The sequence below is a fragment of the Globicephala melas genome, chromosome 16, assembly GCF_963455315.2.
Source record: "Globicephala melas chromosome 16, mGloMel1.2, whole genome shotgun sequence".
Taxonomy (NCBI): Eukaryota; Metazoa; Chordata; class Mammalia; order Artiodactyla; family Delphinidae; genus Globicephala; species Globicephala melas.
In genome coordinates, this window is record NC_083329.1 from 25,047,712 (window position 1) to 25,073,234 (window position 25,523).

At 55.4% G+C, this 25,523-nt stretch overlaps 3 protein-coding genes across 3 annotated transcripts; all 3 read left to right on the forward strand.

Moving 5' to 3' along the window:
* The first annotated feature begins 2,005 nt into the window (after nucleotides 1–2,005).
* On the forward strand, nucleotides 2,006–7,670 carry CALHM3 (calcium homeostasis modulator 3). Its single transcript, XM_030864956.1, is given in 4 exon segments — nucleotides 2,006–2,292; nucleotides 4,232–4,270; nucleotides 4,272–4,482; nucleotides 7,155–7,670. Coding segments are annotated over 4 exon segments (1,053 nt in total).
* Nucleotides 7,671–13,856: 6,186 nt separating this feature from the next.
* On the forward strand, nucleotides 13,857–17,415 carry CALHM1 (calcium homeostasis modulator 1). The gene is made up of 2 exons (XM_030865516.1): nucleotides 13,857–14,408; nucleotides 16,933–17,415. Exons 1-2 carry the CDS (start codon nucleotides 13,857–13,859, stop codon nucleotides 17,413–17,415), a joined length of 1,035 nt encoding a protein of 344 aa, XP_030721376.1.
* Nucleotides 17,416–20,342: 2,927 nt separating this feature from the next.
* CALHM2 (calcium homeostasis modulator family member 2) lies at nucleotides 20,343–25,145 on the forward strand. The gene is made up of 3 exons (XM_030865517.3): nucleotides 20,343–20,557; nucleotides 22,549–23,270; nucleotides 24,599–25,145. Exons 2-3 carry the CDS (start codon nucleotides 22,716–22,718, stop codon nucleotides 25,013–25,015), a joined length of 972 nt encoding a protein of 323 aa, XP_030721377.1. The 5' UTR covers nucleotides 20,343–20,557; nucleotides 22,549–22,715; the 3' UTR covers nucleotides 25,016–25,145.
* Nucleotides 25,146–25,523: the final 378 nt, after the last annotated feature.

Sequence of the window (25,523 nt, forward strand, 5' to 3'; positions counted from 1 at the left end):
AGTCCCTGAGGTTTTCCTTTGTTCAAGGGTAGCGCTGGGCTAGGAGTGAGGGAGCCAGAGGGACGGAGATTGAGGAGGAACCTGAGCCTCACCCACCCCCAGCCCAGGCTCCAGGCCAAGCCCATGGATCTGTGACCCAGGAACGGAGCCTGGGCTCCTGTGGCTGCTTCCACGCCTCTCCCCAAGCCAGGCTGCTAGTGTCAGGACCGGGGGCCAGTAAGACAAGGGTGCTACAGGGCGGGCCGCGGGTGAGACGAGGGAAAGATAGACAGGAAGAGGCCACAGCACAGAGAGAGGGACAGAGACAGAGGGACGCACAGAAAGACTCAGAAACCCACAATGAGGGACACAGGGGGTCACACACACAGAGAAAGGTAGAGTTAGAGATGGAAAGAGGGACAGGATAAGAGAGAGACAGAGATAAGAGCAGGACCTACATTCCATTCACCTCCTAGGAGCAGACAGGGAGGCAGGTACAGGTCAAGGAGTGGGCAGAGAGGACAGAGCTGGAGATGAAAAAAGGGGGTCTGAGTGTCAACGTCACAGGGAACAAACATCTGCCACCCTTGCAGTCTGCCTGGCACCCTGCTGGAGGCTGCAGGGACGGGCAGGTGTGGCTGCAGTTCCCGTCCTAGCTGGGAGATCCACCTCCACACCTGGGCGAGAGGAGCAGCAGGCTGGGGCGGCCTTTCCAAGGGCCAAGCGGGAGGAGAGGTTCCCACAGAGCTGAGGTCACCAGGGGCATCTCGGTGAAAGAGCTGCATCGGAGTTGCCTCTTGAAGAGCAGGTGGGAGGAAGAGGCACGGGTTCTCCAGCGGGGAGGATGCATCAGCAGAGGCATGGAGATGGGAGGACATGTCTGGGTATGGTTAGGAGGGCCTTGAACGCCAGGCTAAGGAAGCTGAGGGGGCCCTGGTCACACTTGAGTGCAAGAGTGATGTAGTGGGAGCTGCGCTTTAGGGAGACCTGGGCCAGTCGGTGGCCAGAGCTGAAGGGCAGCAGAATAAAGTGGAGGAAAGGGGTGCAGGCACCCAGTGAGCACCCCCTGTGCCCTCTCCCGACACCCCCTGTCTGACACTACATTCAAGCAACCCCAAACTGCCTACCCACACCTGGCTGCTTCTCACCTCCATGCCCTTGCCCAGACGGTGCTCTCTGTCTGGAAGCCCTTCCGTTCCACGACCCTGGCAAACACTGAAACATGGTTTAAACTCTGCTCAAGAGACTTCTCTTCCAGAAAGGCTTCGGGCAGGGTAAGCCGCCCCTGGTGGTTCCTCCCAGCATGAAAGCCAACGTGAAATCTCCCTGGGCTCAGCTGAGTCAAGTCATGGGTTTTTTGTTTTTTGGGGTTTTTTTGCGGTCCGCGGGCCTCTCACTGTGTGGCCTCTCCCGTTGCGGAGCACAGGCTCCGGACGCGCAGGCTCAGCGGCCATGGCTCACGGGCCCACTTCCTGGACCGGGACACAAACCCGTGTCCCCTGCATTGGCAGGCAGACTCTCAACCACTCAACCACTGCGCCACCAGGGAAGCCCCAAGTCATGTTTTTAACCAAGGCAAGAAAATGTAATTGGCTGCATCGGCGCCGTGGCCTTGCCACACCCAGGATTTGCCTGTCCCCCCCACGGGAAGCCCCAGCAGCTGTCAGGCATCAGTATCCCAGTCCTGAAGAGGGGAGGGATGGAGGAACAGGGTGGGGACCATCCGCCTAGAGGTGCTTTGGGCTGGCTGGTCACAGAGCAGTGACTCATCCCCCCAGAGAGGAGGGGAGTAGCAGCGGGGGGGGGGGGCAGTCGGGCTGGCCAGGGGGCCTTGGTGGAGAGAGCCTGCTCTGCCCTACACTCCTTGGCTAGACCCCGCCTCCTCCTTGTCCCCTCAGGCCCTTGGAAGACAAGGAAGAACCTCCCACAGCCCCGGGCTCGCCCCCAGCGGGGCTGGCATTGACCAGGAAGGCAGCTGAAACCTCCCCGCCTGCCACCCGCAGCTGCCCTCTACCCAGGCCCGGCCATGGATAAATTCCGCGCGCTCCTCCAGCACTTCCAGTCCAGCTCCGAGTCGGTGATGAGCGGCATCCGCCTGCTGCTGGCCGCGGTCACAGTCAAGCTGTGCTCCTCCTTCGACTTCAACTGCCCCTGCCTGGCGCGCTGCAATGCCCTCTATGGCCTGGGCCAGCTGCTCACGCCCCCAGCCGCCCTTTTCCTCTGCAGCCTCCTGGCCAACCGGCAGTCCGTGGTGATGGTGGAGGAGAGGCGCCAGCCTGCGGGGCACCGAAGGAAGGACCCAGGCATAGGCAGGTGCAGTCCCTCGCCACCCAGGTCCCCGTGGGCATTGTCAGGGGCTCTCCCAGCCACACAGGCGCCGCCAGCTGCCAAAATCCCAGTGACTCCCGTGGGTATTTTCAGAACTCCCCCACCCACCCCCATAGGCACCCTCATTTCCCCTAGGAAATGATACCAAGGCATCATCAGTTCACAAAGACCGATCTGCCAGTTTCCACTCTGGAAACAGATATTTCTGATCCTGTCATCTGTCACCTTTCCATGCCCAGTGCTGGAGACGCATGAATGACACAGGATTCCCAAGAATTATCCAGGTCACATCTGTCATGCTGGCCATGGATTATAACTCCCCACATGCATGAAGGACCGTCCCATGACGTGCATAGCCGTGTTGCCATACGAGAGGCATCATTGACTTGAAGGCTGCATCCCCTCTCCTGCAAGCTCCCTGAGGGCAAGGACCTCACCTGCTGTATCACAGTGTCCTCAGAGCCTCGCACCTGGTCGTGCCCTGATCAGCTGATTGAGTTCAGCGACTCATAATGCTCCCTGGCCCACAGGGAGCCAAGCTCTGTGCCCAGCGCCGTGTGTGCACCGCCTATGAATCCTCACCTCGGCCCTGGGTTGGCTCCTGTCTTGGACCCATTTTTAAGGATGGGGGACCTGAGGCACAGAGAGGGTGATTCACTAGGCTGAACTCCCACAGCGAAGAAGAGGCTCAGATTCAAACACAGCCCAAGTGCTGCCCTGTTTTAGACAAAATAAGTGCTCTAGATCCATGGGCAGTGGCAGGAGGGGCTTGGTGGGTGTTAGCTCACTCACGATCTCCTCCTCTCCCCTGTTCTTTGATGTGGACAACTGAGGTGTTCTCAAGGGTATGTAATGTAACTTCATAACAAGTCCTGGGTTCCACCTTCTAACCACATTGCCCCCATAGAAAATGCTGGATCCCCCCCTGCCTGCAACATATAATTCGTTGGCCATGCACACACACACCCAGCCAGCACACACCATCTTATGTTTTGTATACAACCCAAGTTTAAAACATCTGCATTCTGTGCACAAGCGACCTCTGTTTCATGTTCCCCAGGGGTTCCATGCTCCCTGTGATTCAGCCACGCAGGGAGGGTCACATTCACTAAGTGTGCCCTTTACCTTTTCCTCTGGGGTCTAGTGGGTACAGCTCCACTGGGCTCCTGTCCTGTGACCAACACCAAATCCAGGCCACTAGATGGGCAGAGCGGGTCAAAAGCGGCACCTGGGGACAGTCAGAGGGCAGCTCCCGGACACTGCAGAGAGGTGTTTAAGGTGCTGTCTCTGGGAGGGTTATTCCACGGGACCCTCTTAGTTTAGGGTCCCCCCAAAAGCAGCCTCTGGGAAGAATGTGATAATATGTAGGCAACTCGGGCTCAGTCCTTCTGGGGGCCCTCTAAGAAAGTGGGTAGAACACACCCCAGAATCGTCCCACCGAGGGTCCTGGAAGCTGGGGTTCTTATCCACCAGGCCCTGCCCTCTTGGACTGAAGGTTGATTTGGGGACATGAACCCTCCAGCGCTTCCAGCCTGCACCTCTGGGAGCAGAAACTCCTCCAAAGTTCCAGGCAGAGCCATGCAGGTGGTTGAGGTCAGAAGCTCTCAGGCCCTCCATATGAATAGGAACTACCCACCAAAGCTCTAGATGCTTCCGGCCGGGACAGGGCACCAACAGAGTCAGCTACAAAGCTAGAGCAGGAAGAATACCAGCTCCCCCGTGTTCCAGTCCTGAGAGTCCCGGGACCCTCAGCCCTGCTTCTTCCCTATCCTCTGCTGCTCGGACCTGTAGCCCTTCCTTTGGTGCAATCACACCTGGGATATCCCCCCTCCTGGGACGTCCGTCCTTGCATCTCCTCTGTAGCCTTCCTGCTGCAGCTGAATTCCGGCTGCCCTTTGTGCCCCCTTCCTTCCTCTGCTCCCAGGTATATGTTCTCTGTGCTGCAGAGAGCACTGGCCGCCCCTTGTCTGGATCCTGCTGGCTCTCCTCGATGGGAAGTGCTTCGTGTGTGCCTTCAGCAGCTCCGTGGACCCCGACAAGTTTCTAGACTTTGCCAACATGACCCCCAGCCAGGTGCAGCTCTTTCTGGCCAAGGTGCCCTGCGAGGAAGATGAGCTGGTCAGGGACAGCCCCGCTCCGAAGGCAGTGTCTCGCTACCTGCGGTGCCTGTCACAGGTAATTCAGGTGGTCCTCTCCCAACCCTGGGAAATGTCCTGCATTGGTTCCGAGGGGCCTGGAGGTACAAATGGTTTCCTGAGGCCCCTCCCAATGCTGCAGGCACAACCATGGAGCATGTGGTCCCTGGGGGGATGAGGAGTGTGACTCACACACAGGACAGTGTTGGGCCTTAGGAAGTGGGGACTCCGCCATCAATGCGGACTCACCCCAGGGTGGATGCCAGGTGCTCATACCCTCCGGGAGTCCACTAGGCTCATCCCCAAGTTGGATGGCAGGAAAACACTGGAGAGAGACTGCTCTACCCTGCCACCACCCCATACACACATTCTGCTCACGCCTCAGAAATATACTAATTACCATTTATTAAGCACATATGTGTCAGGTACTGTGTTAAGCATTTCATATGCATTACTTCATTTAATTCTCAAAACAGTCCTATGAGGTGGATGCAATCATGATCATCCCATTTTGCAGATGAGGAAACTGAGTCTCTGAGACTTTAGTTCACAAGGCCGAAGTCACAGTTTGTAAGAGGCCGGGCAGGGATCTGAAGTGCCATTCCTCCAAACCCTCTCATCCACCTACAAGGCAGGCTCCCCAGATGTCCGGCTCCCCACAGGGCACAGAATCCATTATCCTGGGGACAAACCCCAGCCCCACCCCCAGCCCAGGCTCCAGATTCCACCTCCACCACTCCGAGAGCCCAGATTGGGCTGTGTCCCCCCAAAAAGTGTTTACATGAACCCACCCCATGCAGAACATCACAGGAGCTACAACCCAGCCCTTTGGGGTGCCAGGAGAGGCTTGTGGCACATGCAGGCCCGTGGAGTGGCAGAGAGAGGACCAGTGCTCAGGATACACCTGGTTCTGTTTCAGACTGTGACCTTGGCCATGTCCCTCCCCCTCTGGGCCTCAGTTTCTCCTGCAAGGTAAATGGAGGTCTGGTCTCCTCACCTTGATGTCTCCTACGGATGTAAACACGGTAGGCTCTCACTAGTTCCCTGGAAAGAGTGTAGAATCCTCAGTCAGACCAGGGTTTCAGTCCTGACTCAGCTGTAAATGACCAGTCACACTAAATGCCCCCCCAGGTAAAATACTCGCACAGGTATTTTAAATTTGGAGTCGGGGGGAGGGAGGACCTCGTAAGAGGCCAAATGAGAGAGCTTTGGCAACCACATCTGCAAATGACAAGGATTCAAATATGTCTTTGTGGTTTAGAGGAGCGATATCTCTGCTCCAGGTCCACACGGTTGCTCGGCTCTTAAGCAATGTCTCAATACCTTTGGCTGGGCAGAGGGGAGGGCGAGGGGCTGGCCAGGTGGGGTCTCTAGCCTCAGAGAATTGCTTCCAGCTTCTCCTCACACTTGGCCTGGAACAGTATTCCCTGTTCACATCCTGTAAACTATTGCCATCCTTCAGGTCTCAGCCTCAACCGCACTGTCATCTGAGCCCTCAAGTTCAGGTTGGGTATCCCCCCTCTAATTTCCCACAACCCCCGACACATCCCTCAACATGGTGCTTAGCCTTTCATCACCTATTTCATTGTATCTTCCACTAAAGTGTGAGCTCTGTGAGAGCAAAGACTGAGTCCTCAGTGTCTTCCCCCAAATATAGGATGGATGGATGGATGCATAGATGGGATGGATACACATATATAAGCACGGATGAAGAACCGAATAAAAAGATGAAAGGTGATGGGTGGATGGACGGATGAATGGATGGGAGTGCAAAGGAGGCAAAACTTGACCTCCACCCACCTTAGGTTTTCAGCTGAGACTAATAAAAAGACAGATTAACAGGAGGAAAACAGTTTATTATTGTGTGCAGTGATCATCATGCAGGAGAAACCTAAAACAAAGAATAACTCAAAAAAAAAAAAAGAAGAAGAAAGAGTAACTCAAAGCGGTGGCTTAGAAGTGTGCTTATATAGCATCTTCAGCCATGAGCAATACCATTGTAGAGAAATGTCAGCACGAGGGAAAGCAGTTTTACGCTTCCAAGGGTGGAAACTGTGGGAAGGTAAATAAATACATGGGAGGAAACTAATGGAGTGAGGTTTGTTTGCGGATTCCTCTGCTGCTGTCTCTGGGCGGATGAGAGTTTGTCTCCAGCAAAAGGGGAATTTATATCCTGCCTTCAGGCAGAAGGGGAGGTTGCTCCTTCTTAATTGTCTTCAGCTCAAAATAATTTTTATGTCAAAGAGGCATATTTTGGGGTGACATATTCTTGTTCCCTTCAGGAGGAAAGTTGGAGGGATGAATGGCAGGTGGATGGATGGTTGGATAGATAAAAGGAAGGAAGGATGAGAGTATGGGAACATGAATGGATGGGAGGCTAGATGGCTGGATAGGAAGGAGGATGATGGACAGATGGAAGCGTGGTTGAGAGGATGGCTGGATAGAAAGACGATAGATATACAGTCAGATAAGAGGATGGATGCCTAGATGGGTGGAGAGATCGTTGGATAGAAAATGGATGCAAGGATGGAAGAATAAATGGGAGGAAGGACAGATGGAGGTGGTTGGTAGGATGGATGACTTAGTGGGAAGATGGATAGATTTGAAAAAGGATGCAAGGGATAAACAAAGGGAGAGACTTTGGAACATCCTTGCCACATTGTACAATATCTGTGTCCCGCCACACTCAACCTCGCGCTCCCCACCCTCCAGGCCATCAGCTGGGGTATCACCCTGCTGCTGATCATCGTGGCCTTCCTGGCCTGCTGTTTGAGGCCCTGCTTCGACCAGACAGTCCTCATGCAGCGCAGATACTGGAGCAACTACGTGGACCTGGAGCAGAAGCTCTTCGACGAGACATGCTGTGAGCACGCGCGGGACTTCGCACACCGCTGCGTGCTGCACTTCCTCGCCGGCATGCAGAGCGAGACGCGGGCGCGGGGGCTGCGCCGGACCTCCGCGGGCAGGGGTCTGGAGACCCCTGAGGTGCCCGAGCCCTGAGAGGGCCTGGACGGTGGAAGCGGGAAAGCCCACCTGTGCGCAGTCTTCAGTCGGGAGAAGGTGGACCACCTCCTGAGCACCTGGTACTCCAGCAAACCACCACTTGACCTCACGGCATCTCCTGGACTCTGGGGGGGTGGCCCCAGGCACCAGGCCGCCCCAGCACACCGACGTGTAAGGACCCTGGCCGTGTCCCCACGTAAAATGCCCGCTCTGACAAGGGTCTGAGGGCTTTCCAGGCTATGGGGAGCCCAAGGCAGGGCAACCTAAACCCTCTTGGCCTCCTTCCCCAAAATAGCCCAATCTCTGGCCGAGTTTCTGGGTGTGGCCCCCTGTGTGCTCTAAAGCTCTGCTGCACGAACTTCAGTGAGCTCGCTGCTCACTGGGCTCTTGTTAAATGCAGATCCTGATTCAGTCCATCCAGGACTGGGGCTAAGCCTGCAGTTCTAACAAGCTCCCAGGTGATACTGATGCTTCTGGTCAGTGAACCAAATGTGGAGTAGCAAGAGTCTAAATAGATCTGCCATGGGTTCTGGGTCCTAGATGTCCAGATTCTACATTTAAAATAATAATCACGACAATAGCACATGCTTGTGTGGTGCTTAGTATGTGCCAGTCATTATTCTATTCCATATAGAATTCATTTAATCTTTATGATAATCTAATGAAGTAGGATGATTATTAGTCCCATTTTTTCGAGGAGAAAACTGAGGCATAAAAGGTTAAGCTGCCTGAGGTAACCCATGTAAGAGCTGGAACTTTATCCCGGGACGTCGGCTCTAGAGTCTGCTCTGAGCTACTACGTTAGTCTCCCCGCTAGACTGTTGGTGTGTGTGTTTATTTTCAGTGCTCTGGTTGGGTTTCCTGCAGCCTCCAGCAAGGTTCTCTGAGCGAGCTCAGCAAGCCCCGCTTGCTGAGTTCCTCTTAAAAGTACTAATTAGTGCCTCTTGCTGACTACCGCAGATGAATAGTTTTATATGTTCCTGGCAAGGGGATTTTTCTGTTTTTGAATGTCAAGGGGGCTGATCCTTCCAGCTCCCATCTTCCCAAGTCCCAGCAATTCTACTCCTAGCCCACTAAGGTTGAGCAGCCCTTTAAGATGCAGTTGCATTGTCAGCCCAGCCTTCTGCTCACCGCCAGCTAGCAGATGCTTTCTCCCTCACCCTTCTACTCACCACCCTCCCCACCACCTGCAGCCTGACCCCTGAGCTTAGCCTCTCTTTCTAAGGCTGCCTCGTTCACCAGGCATTCGAGGGGTGTCTACCCACTGCCCTCAGCAAGAAGCTGGCATCCTGGTAAGCATTTCCCCAGGGATACAGTGTATGGACCAGATCTGCAAATCAGGGTGCAAATTAGGTATCTAGGCAGCCCTAGACATCTCCACACTGAACAGGAACCCCAGGTGGCTCTGCAGATTCCAGTGTTTAAGAATCTCTGGGCCGGGCTTCCCTGGTGGCGCAGTGGTTGAGAGTCCGCCTGCCGATGCAAGGGACACGGGTTCGTGCCCCGGTCCAGAAGGATCTCACATGCCGCGGAGAAGCTGGGCCTGTGGGCCATGGCCGCTGAGCCTGCGCGTCCGGAGCCTGTGCTCCACAACGGGAGAGGCCACAACAGTGAGAGGCCCGCGTACCGCAAAAAAAAAAAAAAAAGAACCTCTGGGCCAAGTGTGGGTGTGGGGTCTGACTCAGGGATGAAGACCCTTGAAACACCAGGGTTAAATCTTGCTGGAAGAACTGCCACTCAAGCTCTAGCAGCCCAAACCGGAAGCGTTGGGGGAGATCTAGCCTGTGAGCTCCTCTGGGTCTCTGCCCCTCCCTGATGACTCACTCACCACCCCCCCCACACACACACACACATCCTGTTATTGTGCTTGGTGGGCACAGACTTGGGTTCACCCCACGCTTTTCTGGTCCTCAGGGCATGGGGGCAGCACAGGGGCCCCTGGATGCCCTCCTGGAGCCCAGCCCCCTCCATATCGGGCAATCTCTGTTCTCCTGGGTGCTTGCCAAGGGACCTTGTAGGATGGACAATCCCTGCAGCTCAGCATTTCCCCTCCCATCCTGCTGTGGTCAGGCCATGCAAATTCTGAAATAGTACTGGGGTGGGGAAAGATTTAGGCAAAGTGTTAGCAGGGATTGGGGGAAGTGGAGGAAGGGAGGAGGGAGACCTTGGACATGGTCCAGTCAGCGGGGGTGAACTCCAGCCCAGGGAAAGGAGGCTCAGGGCCCCTACCTTGGGCTGCAAGGAAGCAGCATCTGGACCAGTGAAAAGCCACTGACTGCAATCTATACTCTTGCCTTCTTATACTGAGCACTTATAGGTGCCTACTGCATAGAAAGCACTATGCCAGGGAGTAGGGAAGAGAGGATACACAGATGATATGCCCCACCATCAAGGAGCTCACTGTCTACTAGAGAGGCAGAGATGGGTATAGACATCATCATAGGGACTTCCTTGGTGGCACTGTGGTCAAGAATCTGCCTGCCAATGCAGGGGACATGGGTTCGAGCCCGGTCCAGGAAGATCCCACATGCCGCGGAACATCTAAGCCCGTGTGCCACTACTGAGCCTGTGCTCTAGAGCCCACGAGCCACAACTACTGAGCCCTCATGCCACAACTACTGAAGCCCAGGCGCCTAGAGCCCGTGCTCTGCAACAAGAGAAGCCACCTTAATGAGAGGCCTACGCACCACAACAAAGAGTAGCCCCCGCTCGCCGCAACTAAAAAGAAAGCCGGCACGCAGCAACAAAGACCCAATGCAGCCAAAAAGTAATTAATTAATTAAAAAATAACTAATCAAAATTCTAGTGATAATGACAATAATGGGTTTAGAATCCAATCAAGCTGTTTTATTCCACGTATTTTGCAGAGAGTGTATATGTGGTTAGAGCAGACACCTGAAGCCAATTTGGGCACCACCAAAAGGGCACATGGGCTACAAACAGGGAGCCGTGTTCACTATAGATGGAAGACAGAGATTCCAGACAGCCTTTTGGAGCCACACTCCTCCTGGTCTCCTGGCCTCATTTGCTGGGTCTCTCTCATCCTGCTCTCCATCTGTGGCTGTGCCCCTTGGGAGTCCCCAACAGGGTCCTCCAGGGGCCACCAGCCTGGGTGCTCCAGTTACCCAAGGCCCAGGTTGAGGGCTAAGGGGAGCAATATACTTCCCCACCTGTACCCTGCTTGTGACACGCTAGCATTTCTACCCAGACTCGTAGAGCAGGAGAACCTCACTCAGCTGGAGGAGAAGGCAAAAAACCAAAAACAAAACACACTTCCCTGCCTCCTCCTCCACCCATCCTCCTACCCCCAACTCCCACCTGGTCTGGGTTCAAATCCCACTCTTTCACCTACAAGTTGTGTAACTTTTAGCTGGTGCTGGGGAGGAAGAAAACTTTCCTCTACCCTACTAGGTTCTTCTGGCTTGTTTAAGAATTAAATTGAAACAAGGCAGATGAACAGGAGGAAATCTAATTTCGTACCTATGGGAGTCTCACATACATGAGAGTGTCAGAGACAGAAAGGTAAAATGAGGTACTTACGCCATCCTGAGCTAAGGAGTGGGCTAGGGGCCTGGGGCTTCCAAGTGCAGGAGGCTCGTTCACGGGACGGGACGACAAGTGTTACCAAAGCAGGTCTGTTTACCCAACACACAGCAAACCAAACCCTGAGATGCCAAGATTTGCGGCAGAGGAAGAGCTTGTTCACAGGAAGGCAATTGAGGAGACGGGAAAACAAGCCTCAGATCCGCCTCCCCCAAGGCGAGGGGGTTGGGATAGCTATGGAACAAGCAGGTGGGCTTGGCACGGGGAAAGGTGATTGGAGGCAGGAAAAACGTGAGGGAACTGGTGTTCTGCACAGGTGTATCTGGGTTACATGTTTCTGCATATTCAAATATACAGGCACTTAGCGTGATCTGAGGGTAAAGTTTTCCAGTCCTCTGACGTCAAAAGGCCATTCAACACACACCTCTGCAGGCCCAGTTTTAGGGTTGGTGGTCCCAACCAGCCTTAGCTGGCTTGCACTGGACAAGAACTTGCTCCAAGACAGTCGGGTTACGTGAAGCTGGGAAGGTATGCAATTAAAGAGGACAAAAGGGAAAGACAAAAAATAACTAAAGCAAGCTTAGTCAGTGAAGGCAGCTTACAAGCAGAGGGGTTTTTACAAGCTGTTCCCCTGTCTGTTGCTCTGAAAGACAAGCTCAAGAATTCCTCTTAGCTAGCCATCAGCTTTCATTAACTCTATGAGGTACGGTTTCACAAGAAGATGAGCAGATGTTTGGTAATTTGGTGTTTGTCCTGCCATATAGATGGTGCCACTTAGATAAAATTTACCTCTGGGAATAACTCTTTCTCTGGGAAAAATCCCCAATTTAAATTCCTGTAGTTAGTTAAGGGAGGAGCAGTAGTTTCTCTCGAGCCCACAGGGTCTCTACTGCCTTTAGCTCAAAATAACCCACATGCCAAAGTAGCACATCTTGCGGGGGGGTCTGTTCTGAGCTCTACACGTGTCACTTAACCTCCCTGAGCCTCAGTCTCAACCTCTGTGAAATGGGGACAATAAAACCTACCCCATGGCGTTGTACGAGGATCCCATGAGGTGATGCATGTGGAGTGCCGGCATAGGGCCTGACCCACGGGAAGCCCCGGTCAGTGCCAGTTCTTGTCAGTAACACAGAGACACACAGACACAAAGACCACTCACGTGGTTACGTAAGAGGATGAGGCCAGTACTGAACCCAAGTTCCGCTGCTCACCGCTCAAAAGGCCAATACTAGGGGGACAAGTGTTGGTGGGAAAGGAACGTCTGCTTGACTCAGCAGTCTTCATCTGACAGGGGTCGGCTTCCTGTAAAAAGAACTTAGGAATGTGTGTCAGGCCTTTATCTGTGTCTTCAGGGAACTGGGAGTTCTGTGCCTCTGCTCTGTGGCTGGTCTGTCATCTAAACTGTTACCAGTTTCCCAGCACAACAGCTAGTCTTTGTTTTTACATCTTCATGTTTCCTAACCATTCACTCTTAAGCCAGCCTTCTGAGCCTCAGGGGAGGCCTGGGAGACGAAAGCTTTGCTACAAACAAGAGGCAGGTGGAGGACATGGGTTGGGGCTGGTGGGGGGAAGGTCTGTCCCAGGAAGGCCCCACAGGACCCTGCTTGGTCACAGTTACACTCACACACCGCAGAGCCACAAACACTGAAGCCCAAAGCCGCAGAAAGTTCACACCCAAACACACACAGAGGCACACAGACCTGAGGGTCCCAGGGAGCTGCCCTGTCCAGGCTCTCGCTCAGCTTCAGCAGCCCCAACCTCACCCTCTCGCCCCGGACAGAAGCCATCTGGCTGGAGCTGGATCTGACCCACTCTTCTGAGAGAGCTGGCGACATCAAAGGGAGCCCTTTAAGCCCCTTTCCACTGTGCTATGCTGGTGGAGAGGTCGCTGCCTTGCTTCCTGCAGACACTCTGGAGTCCCCAGCCCCAGGCAGGAAACCCTACCGCCCACTCCTTTATTTTTTGACCTGGCGGAGTAGAGGTAGGAGGTAGAGCCAGGAAAGGATTTTTCATCTGTAAGACACAGACACAGCCACCGAGACACAAGCAGACAGGACATAAAAGCATTATGCTTATAGCTGTCTGCCTGGCAGGGAGGGGACCCAGCACCCTCTCAGATCCAAGTCCACTGACTCCAAATTCAGGGCTTTTTACTTTATTCATTTAGCACTATCTCCACCACCATCCCCATCCCCACTGTGACCACTATCACCATCATAACTGCCATTACCACCACCATCACCACCATTAACACCATCCCCACCACCATTATCACCCCATTATAGCCACCACCACCACTGCCATTGCTACATCATCATACCATCCTTGTCTGAGCAGACGGAGGAGCCCTCTTGGATCCTGACACAGCATGGAGGAAAGACCCAATGAGAAGGGCAGAAGGAGGGCGACATGCTTCCTAGGAGCCCAGGGGACAAGGTCCAAAAGCTCAGGCCTCTGCAGCATCCCTAGTTTCTCCCAAACCTCAACCCTGCTGGAGACAGTGTCTTCCCGGACAAGTCTGAGCCTCCTTCCCTGCCCTCCTCCCAACCCACAGAGAACTGGTCCCCATCAGGCATGGTCCTCGTGGTTTCCCAGTGCCGGAGCCAGCCTTGGAGAGAGAGAAACCCAGCAGGGGCGGGGCAGGGAGGGGCAGCACCCTGGCTGCACCCATGGGATTGGCCAACCTGTGCCCTCTCGGCCAGCACCTGACTTAGAAGGTTCCTCAAAGAGACAGTGGCCTCAGCCTCCGCCCTGAGCTCTGCCCATCTCAGCCATGAAGTACCCACCCAGTGGGCAGAGTGGGCCTCAGGGGCCATCCTGAGGCAGCGGTGAGGTGGGAGGAGGCCAGCAGACCCTGTGCGGGGCACCATGGACAAGTTCCGGATGATCTTCCAGTTCCTGCAGTCCAACCAGGAGTCCTTCATGAACGGCATCTGCAGCATCATGGCCCTGGCCAGCGCTCAGATGTACTCCGCCTTCGACTTCAGCTGCCCCTGCCTGCCGGGCTACAACGTGGCCTACAGCGCCGGCATTCTGCTGGCGCCACCTCTGGTGCTCTTTCTGCTCGGTCTGGCCATGAACAGCAACGTGTCCATGCTGGCTGAAGAGTGGAAGCGGCCACTGGGCCGCCGGACCGAGGACCCCGCCGTGCTGCGCTGCATGTTCTGCTCCATGGCTCAGCGCGCCCTCATCGCACCCGTCGTCTGGGTGGCCGTCACACTGGTGGATGGCAAGTGCTTCCTCTGTGCCCTCTGCACTGCTGTGCCCGTGACCATGCTGGGCAACGGCAGTCTGGTCCCCGACCTGCCCCGGCCCGAGCTCGCCCGCCTGCTGGCCCGGGTGCCCTGCCCCGAGGTCTGTGACGGCGACTGGCTGCTGGCCCGCGAGGTGGCCGTGCGCTACCTGCACTGCATCTCGCAGGTAAGGGGCCAGATGGCCTTGGGCTGGGCCTCCCCTCACAGATCAGGTCCCTCGGAAAGGACCCCATCCCCCATCTCGAAATGGGGCTTCCTCAGGACGTGGTCATATTTCCCCAAATAGATGTAGGCCCCCAGCCAGGGCTGGGTCTCCCTCCTCGGACGGAGCTCCATGGTGCAGGGGCATATTTCCGCAAAGGAGGCCAGGGCCTCCGAAGGCAGAACCATGTGTCTTCCCTCAGGTCAGTGCCACCTGGGGAAGGAGCACTGTGCCCTGTGCTGAGGTCCCCAGAGGGGACCCAACTGCTCAGCCAGCCCCTCATCCTCCACCCTGAGCTCCAGTTTGGAAATCTGGGGGAATCTGCACCCATTTCCTCTTCCAGGCCGGGGCAGTGTTGAGGCCAGTGTGTGGCTGGGCCATTTGGGTACATTTCCCTGGCAAATGCCCCCAGCTGGTGCTCACTGCTCAGGGAGTGGGAGCTGAGGGGCCGGTGCCCCTGGAAGGGAGGCCTGAGTGAAGGGGATGCACTGTTGGGATGTGCCCCAAAGGAAGGGATGGAGGACCCACTGATGGGGAAATCTAGAGCTCAGGTCCCTCAGCCTCGCTTCCACGTCCTCTGCCCCTCAGACCTCCTCTGCAGTTACTGTGCGTGGGGAGGAAGACCCAGGCAGGGACCCAGGCTGTCAGGGAGGGGACAGGGGGCTGGGTCTGCCCTGCAATCCTGGAGAAACATGCACACTCTGCTCCAGCAAATCCAGACACCCCTGCTCCCCCTCCAGCCTGGACTCTCCCCTGTGGGGCTTGCGTCGCCCCCAGGCACCCACGTGAACCTCACGCTCTGAGCGTACAATCTGAACTCTGCTTCCCTCCCAGCCTGCACCTCCTCTCCTGTGGGTACTTGTCCGTCATCCCAGGCCTCGGGGCCTGGGGCAGCTGTCCCTCCACCTGACCTTTAAACCATCAACTCATAAACTAAAAGGGCCCCCAGATGGCAGGCTGCCTGGCCAATAGACATGTTTCATTTGGCCTTCAGGGGTTGAATTCGAAATTCAATTTTAGAATTAGCTGGCATCATCTAAAACCCAGAAATTTTCCCATGAAAATGAGATTGTCCAGCGTTACTTGAAACTTCAGGAGATTCAGCCGAGCAGGGTCCACACTTCCTCATCCAGCACGTGCTCTGCACCTCCCCACCTGATGAGTACTCTGCCATAACCACTGACCCCACTACAGCATGGGTTGCCCTGCTTCCCCATCCTGATCCGGCCGAATGCTTCTCTGTGCAACTGGGGTTGACCCTGAAGCTCAGACTGGGAGAGCAGCCTTCCCCACAGTGAGTAACTGGAAGAACAGAACTAGCACCCAAGCATCCGGTGCTCTCCAGCATGGAGTTTGAGCAATTGTCCAGTTTGTCTCTGTGACCCCTGAGAGCCCACACAGAGGAGGCGCTGACTGAGCGCTGCTGACTGAAAGGCAGACACTAGCAGGAGCCAGAGGAGAGATACAGGACTCAGAGGAGGAAGCGTCACTACGGGAGGTCAAGGAAGGCTTCCTGAAGGAAGAGGCATGCTTACTGAGGGCTGGTTGGCCTCATAATAGTGGCTAACAGTTACTGAACACTAACTAGGCACCAGGCACTGTGCTAAGTTTATTATCACATTTCGTCCTCCGAACAACCCAATGGGATAGGTACTATCAACAGCCCCGTTTTGTAGGTGGGAGACACTTTGCTCCTAGTCAACCGTTAAGGACAGGCATACTTTTATTGCAATTCACTTTATTAGGCTTTGTAGACATTGCATTTTTCACAAGTTGAAGTTTCGTGGCAACCCTGCATCGAGCAAGTCTATTGGCGCCATTTTTCCAACAGCTTTTGCTCACTTCGTGTCTCTGTGTCGCGTTTTGCTTATTCTCATGTTTCAAATTTTTCATTATTATATTTGTTATGGTGATCTGTGATCAATGATCTTTGATGTTACTACTATAACTCACTGAAGGCTCAAATGATGGTTAGCATTTTGTAGCAATAAAGTTTTTTTTAATTAAGGTATGTATATTGTTTTTTATACATAATGCTATTCTACACTTAATAGACTACAGTATAGTGTAAACATAACTTTTATATGCATTGGGCAACCAAAAACTTCGTGTGACTCACTTTATTGCAATACTTGCTTTATTGTAATGGCCTGGAGCAGAACCCACCATATCTCTGGGATACGCCTGTAGTGGAGACAGGCAAACCCATGCAGCCTATTTCCAGGGTCTGCCCAGCTAACTCCTGTGTACTGAGTGCCAGACCTACATACAGGGCATTTTACTCACGTGGTCTCATTTCCATGAGATGGGTGGGTCTATGCCCATTTTACAGAGCAGAAAGTGGAGGCCAAGAGGTGCTGTCATTTGCTGTTTGTTGTCAGTGCTCTTTTCCCTAAAGGCCCTGACATGGAGTGTGCTTTGGGGGGTTGGACAGGTTTGGGAGGCTAGAGGGCAGTGCCCAGCTGACTCTCTCTTCTCTCCCCTGCAGTCACTGGGCTGGTCCTTCGTGCTGCTGACCACACTGCTGGCGTTCGTCGTGCGCTCTGTGCGGCCCTGCTTCACTCAGGCCGCCGTCCTCAAAAGCAAGTACTGGTCCCGCTACATCGACAGTGAGCACAAGCTCTTCGATGAGACAGGCACGGAGCACGCCAAGGCCTTTGCCAAGGTCTGTATCCAGCAGTTCTTCGAGGCCATGATCCATGACCTGGAGCTGGGTCACGGCCACGGGGCGCTGGCTGCAGTCCCTGCTGGCTCGGCTGCTCCCACTGCCACAGACGGTGCCAACGCGGAGAGGGAGAAGCTGCGTGGCATCACCGATCAAGGCACCACGAACAGGCTGCTCAGGCGCTGGCACGAGTGCAAGCCGCCCCTGCGGCTGAGCCAGGAGGAGCCACTGGTGGGCAATGGCTGGGCTGGGGGCGGGTCCCGGCCTTCACACAAGGAGGTGGCCACCTACTTCAGCAAAGTGTGAGCCGCAGCCAGGTGAAGAGGCAGGAATGGGGGTCTGAGGCCACAGCACCTCAGACCCCCAAACCAGATGGAGAAATGAAGGCTGCAAGTGCTGGCAGGAGGCCCCAGAGCACTCACCTCGTGCCCAGGCACTCACCTGCCCATTTGGGGCAGGAAATTTGGAGCTGGAAGGGGACCTCACCCCTCCAACTGTGACACTACCCTGCGTGGCCATGAGCAGTATTAGTCAGAAGGGTTCAGAACTGGCTTGGGGGGGACAAGCTCCCACCTGCCCAGCCCCTCCCAGGCCACTCCACCCCTGGTTCACTATCTCCTTTCAGGTCCTACGAGCATCCTTGCCCCAGCATCCACTCATCTGTGATGTTTTAGGAGCTCTGTTCCCTTATGCTCAAGGCTCAGGGAGTGGGAGAGTGTCCAGCCATCTCATGCAGCAGAAATCCTCTGATTTGGGCTGAACGGGCCAAGGTGGGCCATAACGACACGACACAGCCTCATGTGGTCACAGGTGATAAGACAAGGTGCCAGAAGCTAGGTACACTCAGAAGCCAGGGTGCGTCTCACCATGGAGTTCACGCGACATCATCAAGGTGGACCGCACATTTACTTAGCACTGGGCACAAAAGGCCCCGTGTCTTAGTCTGTTTGAATCGCTATAACAAATACGGCAGACTGGGTAGCTTATAAACAACAGAGGCCTCTCTCACAATTCTGGAGACTGGAAGTCCAAGATCATGACGCTGCCACGGTCATGTTCTGACGGAAGCCCTCACTGGTTGGTAGCCAGTGCCTCCTCACTGTGTCCTCATGTGGCGGGCCCTCCTAGGGGGCTCTCTGGAGCCTCTTTTATAAGGCATCAATCCCATGCCTTAAGCACCTCAAAGGCCCCACTCCCTGATACCATCACCTTTGGGGGGCAAGATTCAACATATGAATTTTGGGGGACACATTCAGACCATAGCACATCCCATGGAGATGTCCTTGGAGACTGCCCTGACACACCCCTCACATCAGAAATCAGACCATCCCCAGAGCTTGAGCATTTAGAAAAAGAAGCTGATGCCTTCCCATTTTCTCAGAGACTACCCACCCCCACCGTGGAGGGGGGTCTAAAGTGCTGAGAGGCTCCGCCCTGAGGTGGGGATGAGGGTGGAGGGGTGGGAGCGGAGCTGCCTAGGGCGGAAACAGCACAGACTCCAGAGTGAGAGAGAACTGGGTCAAATGCTGGATCCACCACTTACAAACCGTGTCCCTTGGGTCAGTTTCTTCATTTTTCTGTGCCTCAGTTTCCTCATCTGTACAGTGGGGATGAGGCACCTACTTCATGGGCTTGTGTGAGCATTAAATAGGTGAGGTGTGTAAAGTGCATGGCTCGTGGTAGGCACTCAGTTTCTGGTGGATAATGTGTGTATCAATTTCCAAACCTGAGGTCTTATCCTCCTCCTCCCCCTGGACGTAGGGGGAGGGGACGTAAGGAACTGGAGTTACCTTTGTCGAGGGGGAAGCTGAGGGCCGAGAAGATGAGCTTCTTGCCTCCCCCCACCCCCCAGACATCTTTGAGACTAAGTCCCACTCATCTAAGAATTCATTTTGATCTTGATCCCTGTAACATTGTGTTAATAATTTCCATTCTTCCTTAAGCATCCTTCCCTCTAGTCCCACTTCTGAGACCCAGTCTCCCTCCCTTTATTTGGGAAGAGGGCGAGACCTGGAAGCCAAGGTGGGCTGGAGGGCTCCTCCAGGAGGTGGGACTTGCTCTAGGGGAAGACTCAGATGAGTAAAGACCGGGGGTGTGTTGGCAGCTGCGGGGTGGTGGGCTCCAGTGGGAAAAGCCAGCCCAGAGGTATTGGGAGGTACAAAATATGAAGGAAAGAGTAAAGCTTTGGGTCAGACAGACCTGGGTTCAAATACTAGGGCTGTAGGACCTGTAGTTACCCAATCCCTCTGACCCCCAGTTGTCTGTCTATAAGACGGATGTTACAAAGACCTGCTTTTTAGGGTTATAGTGAGGTTAAAGGATGACTTTTGAGGAAGAATTGGGAACTTTGGCACATGGTAGGATGTAAAAAAATAAACACTGGTCCTTTTCTCTTCATTCCTGCATGTGAACAAGCCCAGCTCAGGGAGGCCAGCATGTCACTCAGCAGTTCCATGTTCCCAGAACCACAAGCAGTGTAGAGCAGACAGGGGTCTGGGGGAGGTTGGGGGGTCTCTCCCTTGATCCTGGGGGCCATCTAGACTGTCCTTGGACAGGGCTCTCCCTTTCAGCATTCCTGACCCATGGCTTTTCAGCCTCAGCTTGCATACTCCCACAGACGGGGAGCTCATGACCACTTTCTGGGACAGGCTGGGCGGCTCTGATTGTTACAAAGGGCTTCCTTGAGAAACCTGCCTCCTCGTAATTTCCACCTACCAGTCAGAGCTCTACCCACAGGGCCTTAGAAAATCCCTAGAGTCCAGAATTTTCTCATCAGTGCTCCTGATTTGAAGCAGGACCTGGGGAGCTAGCTGAAGTACAGACAGAAGAGCCGGCAGGGGGAGGGTTTGCTCAGAGAGGGGCAGGACGGCTCTGAGGGAGAAGGGCCAGGACAGGCGAGGGTGCCCCTGGCTTTGCGCACCCCGCTAGGAGGCAGCGCCAGTCTGGTGGCACCTCTCCCCTAACCCTGCTTGGGACTCGGTTCTGCCAGCTTCTGTCGGTGGGGGTCAAGCAGGGGGTGCTCCCGAAACCGGCCTGGAGGGCAGGCCCGGGCCAGATTTGGCTGAGGCCCCCTTCCTGGCCTGGAACTGGTCCCACTGGCGTGGAGCCTCAGAAGGCAGGCGAGCCGCCGCAGTCCCCTCCACTTCCTCTCCTCCCCCGCGCCGCCCTCCCCACCCCACCCCCACACTGCCTGGCGCCCGCCCGGAGGCTGTTTTTCCACTGGCTGGCGCGAACCATCCATCTTACGGGTTCTGCCTCTTTCCTGGAGTTAAACTTTTCTGAAGACACCACAAGCCCCAGGCCCTGCTCGTCTCTCCGGAGCAGAAGCAAAGCAGGAGGGAGTCCGCCGAGGGGGCGGGCTGGCCCATGCCCAGGAGCTCCAATGTCCTCACCCCACTTGCCCAGCTCCGTGGAGGCCAAGGCCACCGGTGCCCGCAGCGGACTTCAGGTAAGGAAGGGGAACATGGCAGGGCCACTCAGAGGCTGCCCAGAGGGATTGTCCAGGGGAGCCAGGCCCCTCGCTGAGGACCCCAGTCCCCAGCCACCTGTTTCCTGTCCTGACTATTGCTGGTGGAGGTCCCATCCCGGGCCTGGGGGCCACGGGCAGTAGTCTCAGAAGATAGCCTGTTCCCTCCTCTGCTCACCACCCACCAGTGTTCAGGCATCTTGTACCCCACTTTGGGTGGTTTCTGAACCCAGGGGAGCATATTAGGAGCCCTGAAGCCAAGAGGGGAGAAGAAAGAGGGAGACGGGGCTGCCTTTAACCCGTTCATCCCCAGCAATATCACAAACTCTTTCCCGAGGAGTTAGGCTGGAGCCCCTGGGCCCCCAGGCAGTGAGTTAGGGAAGTCAGGTCTCCTCCTCCTCCTGGAAACCAGCCCATCTGGGCTCCTCAGTGGCCACCCAGCTCTGTACCAGCCCGTCTGGCCGCCTTGGCAGTGATTAGGAGGGGTGGTGGTCTAGAGAGGAGGCATAGAAGGAAATATGGGCAGGTCTCCCCACCTTTGTTTGCTCCGTCCCTCCACTCCCCAGCTGCCTCTGGCCTGAGGACTTTTGTTTTTCACTCCCCGGATGGAGAGAAGAACATGGGCCACACCCCAGGCCTGTGTGGGTGGAGCCTGGGAAGGGAGTTGGGGCCTCGGGAGCCCGAGGCCATGGCCACTTCCTGGCAGGCTGCCAGCGCATCTGCTGTCCAGAGAGAGAGGGTGGTGGGTATGGCCAAGCCTTAGCCTTCATCAAGGCTTCCTGTTGCTGGCCGGCTGGGCGGTCCCCAGGCCTAGGGACCTCGGTGGAACAGAGCTGCCGGATAAGGAAAGGGTAACGGGTGGGGAAGGGGAGGTCTGCCAAGGCTCTTGCGGATGGGCACAGAGCAGTGTCAGTAGGAAACCAGGAAAGTAGAGGGCTCCCTTAGCTTGACTCACCCTCGTCCACTTCCCAGGCCTCCTTAGGTCACGCTCAGAAGTCCTGCCCAGGCACCTCCATACTTGAATAGCTTTGAGCAGCGCACTTTATCCTCCTGAGGCCTTAGCCTCCTGGTCTTTGCCAGAAGGACAGTCATCCCCCAACTGCCTCACTTCTGGGAGGCACCCTCAGGACTGGACAGGGTGAGACGGAGGGTTTCATATACAGGGCGACTATCAGGCACTGTTTATTCCCTTTCATTTTCCTCCAGCATTCCTGAGAGGAGAGCAAGGACCAGAATGACTTACCCTCTTTTCACAGATGAGGACACTGAGGTCCAGAGAAAGGGCATGAAGTATGTTGAGAGCCAGGATCTCCTAAACCAGTCCAGAGCCTGAGGTCTCCAAAATGAGAAGGTTCTTGTGAACTCCAGGGATGCTGCACCAGGCTCACCACTGACTGGAGGCCCCTTCCTCCACCCCCCCACCCCCCCACATCACAGGGGCAAGTCCAAGTCCCTTATCCACCAGGACACCTACTCTGGCTTTTATACCCATGGGCTAGACACCTTGAGGACACACCCTCCAAATAGTCCTAGGTCCCCCAGCACATTAGCAGTACCTGGAATCCCAAAGGGAAAGGCAGTCAACAGCCCACAGTCCCCAATGCCACGGGGCCAGTCCTAGTCCCCACATCAAAGGAAGCTTGTGGTGATGACGAGAACCTAAGTGTCTGAGGCAGATAGAGCTGAGCTTGAGTCTCAGCTCTGCCATTCATATGTGAGCCCGATAAGCACTCACCCCAAGGAAGCCTCCACCTTCCCTACGTGCACTGGGATATCAGAGCTCAGTGCAGGATCTTGACGATGGGCAATGAGGGATGTAAAGCGCCCGACATAGTAAGAGCTCAGTGAACAGTGGCTATTCTCATTCCACCCGGGCCCTGGGGCTCCCCGAGTCTCCTTCCTTTCCCAGCCTGACTATGCAAGATCCCCTCGGTCCCTGTTTTTAGAGGCAAATACTGATCAGTCATCTACAGTCCCACAGGAAGCACCAGGCCAGCCACTGCAGGGGATCAAATGGCAAGACTGTGCCCTGCCTTCAGGGGCCTGTAGCCCGTGCGCTTTCCTAGTCCCACCAGGAGCCACCGTCCCAGTCTCCTCCTGCCTCCACCCTTGGCATCGGTCCCCCAGCTGACCCGTCACCATGGCAGCCCTGATCGCAGAGAACTTCCGCTTCCTATCACTCTTCTTCAAGAGCAAGGATGTGATGATTTTCAACGGGCTGGTGGCACTGGGCACGGTGGGCAGCCAGGAGCTGTTCAGTGTGGTGGCGTTCCACTGCCCTTGCTCACCAGCCCGGAACTACCTGTACGGGCTGACAGCCATCGGTGTGCCCGCCCTGGTGCTCTTCCTCATTGGCGTCATCCTCAACAACCATACCTGGAACCTGGTTGCCGAGTGCCAGTACCGGAGGACCAAGAACTGCTCGGCTGCCCCCAACTTTCTCCTTCTAAGCTCCATCGTGGGCCGCGCAGCCGTGGCCCCCATCACCTGGTCTGTCATCTCTCTGCTGCGCGGTGAGGCCTACGTCTGTGCTCTCAGCGAATTTGTGGACCCCTCTTCGCTCACAGCTGGGGAAGAGAGTTTCCCACTGGCCCAGGCCACAGAAATCCTGGCCACGTTCCCGTGTCGGGAGGGCCCTGCCCGCCTGTCAAGTTTCCGGGAGGAGGTCAGCCGCAGGCTCAAGTACGAGTCCCAGGTGAGCCTGTGCCAAGGGAAGCTCCTCTTCTTTCTCTCCTACGCGGTGGCTGGTGGGGAGGTGCTGGGATGACCCAGTATTAACGCTGGAGTCAGTCCTCAGGGGCTGAGCTCTCCCGGAAGTCACTAGATTATCAGAGTTGGGTAACTATGGGTCAGCGCTTGGCGGGGCAAGGGTGAATGCCATCCCCAATAAGAGAGTTTTAAACATTAAAGGAATGTTCTTCTTGCTCAGACCAAGCCTTGATCCCAGTCACAGATTAAGCCCTTTGCTCCAGCCAGACTGAGCACGAACCCCTGCCATCTTACGAAATATTTGCTGTCGACCGTGAGCTGATAGTGGAGTGTGGCTGGCTCAAGGGATGAGCATGTTCCTATCCCAGGAAAGGCCCCTGTCCAGCACTGAGTCAGCCTCAGGCATTGCTGACAGGAGGCGAATCCCTTGAGACAGGAAAGGGTGTCCAGTCGGGAGGCAGCAGCTGCCGCCCTGAACCTAGCCTCAGCCTTGGCTTAGTTCTGAAGGAGCTGAGTTGGTCAGGGAGAGAGGGCAAGGGCAGAGACCTGGGCAGAAGCAGAAAAACAGCTGAAGTATTCACTTAAGAGAAGCAGGGTGTGAGGGCGAGATAGGAAAGAGCAAAGATTTTCTAAAGGGCTCCTCTTGGGTACAGAAGAAACACAAGTAGGAGCAGGGCTGGAGACAGCACCAAAGGAGATGGAACGTGGTAGACAGAGAGAAATAAAATGTATTTGATGATGCTCAAATGCCCACAGCTCTCTGTACAGGCTTAAATGGGGAAACAAAGACGACCTTGACTGTCCTAGCCCTCAACAGGCTCACAGCCAAGCGAGACAAGCACATGGGTAATTTCAAAACAAGGCAGAGAATGATGATAAGAGGAACCAGGCCATGAGGACTCAGGGAAGGCAAAATTGCTCCCAGAAGGGATTTTTGACGGCTTCCTGGAAGTGGTATCTGGGCTGAGCCTGGTAGATTGAGCTGGATTTTGGTGGGCTCAGATGATGTGGAGGGGGCCCTTGGGGCTGCAGGAATGGCAGCTGAAATTGCAGGAGGCTAAGTCTAAGTACAGAGACGGCGTGAGCTCAAGGGAGTGAGGGCAAAGAGGAGGAATTACAGTCAGAAGGGCCTGCCGCCCTTAGGGGAGCAGAATCTGCGGCCAGGCAGGTGACAGAAGCAGTTCTCAGGGGGTTGTGACGTCAGGTTCAGCCCAGCCCACACGCTCTGACCAGCGCCCGCTACTTCTTACGGGGGTGCTGGCGGTCCAGACAGCTCCCCCTTGCCTGCCCTCAACCCGCCCCTTCTCTGGCCAGCTCTTCGGGTGGCTGCTCATCGGTGTGGTGGCCATCCTGGTGTTCCTGACCAAGTGCCTCAAGCACTACTGCTCACCGCTCAGCTACCGCCAGGAGGCCTACTGGGCGCAGTACCGGGCCAACGAGGACCAGCTCTTCCAGCGCACGGCCGAGGTGCACTCGCGGGTGCTGGCTGCCAACAACGTGCGCCGCTTCTTCGGCTTCGTGGCACTCAACGAGGATGACGAGCAGCTGGTTGCCAAGTTCCCAGTGGAAGGCACACAGCCACGGCCACAGTGGAACGCCATCACCGGCGTCTATCTGTACCGCGAGAACCAGGGCCTTCCACTCTACAGCCGCCTGCACAAGTGGGCCCAGGGTCTGGTGGGCAACGGCGCAGCCCAAGACAACACAGAGATGGTCCTGCTCGCCTCCTAAGGGTCCTGTTCCCACACTCTTTGCCAATGACACGACTTGGTCCCAAACAGAACCCCATGGCCTGTTCACATCAGCATCAGAGGGGAATTTTTCTGGGGGGGGGGGCGGTGGGGCACTTGTGGGATCTTAGTTCCCCAACCAGGGACTGAACCTGCACCCTCGGCAGTGAAAGCACGGAGTCCCAACTACCTGACTGCTAGGGAATTCCCCAGAGGGGATTTTTTTTTTTTTTTTTTTTTTACCATAGCTTTTGGGGGAAACAGGCCAGGAAAAAGTAACACAAAGTAAAACTGGGGAACAGATGTGAGAGCTAGTAGACAACGTGGCCAGCTCCGGCAGGAAGGCTCTCAGACCTGAAGAAATTCCTTTTCCTGTTGCCACCAGCCACATGGTCAACAGCTTTGGAGTAAAGACCCTTTCCCAGAACTGGTCCTTAATTAACTACGATGTGGATGACCTTTGAGTGGTAGGACCCAGTCCCACCGGTCTGTGAAGCCCTGGACAGCAG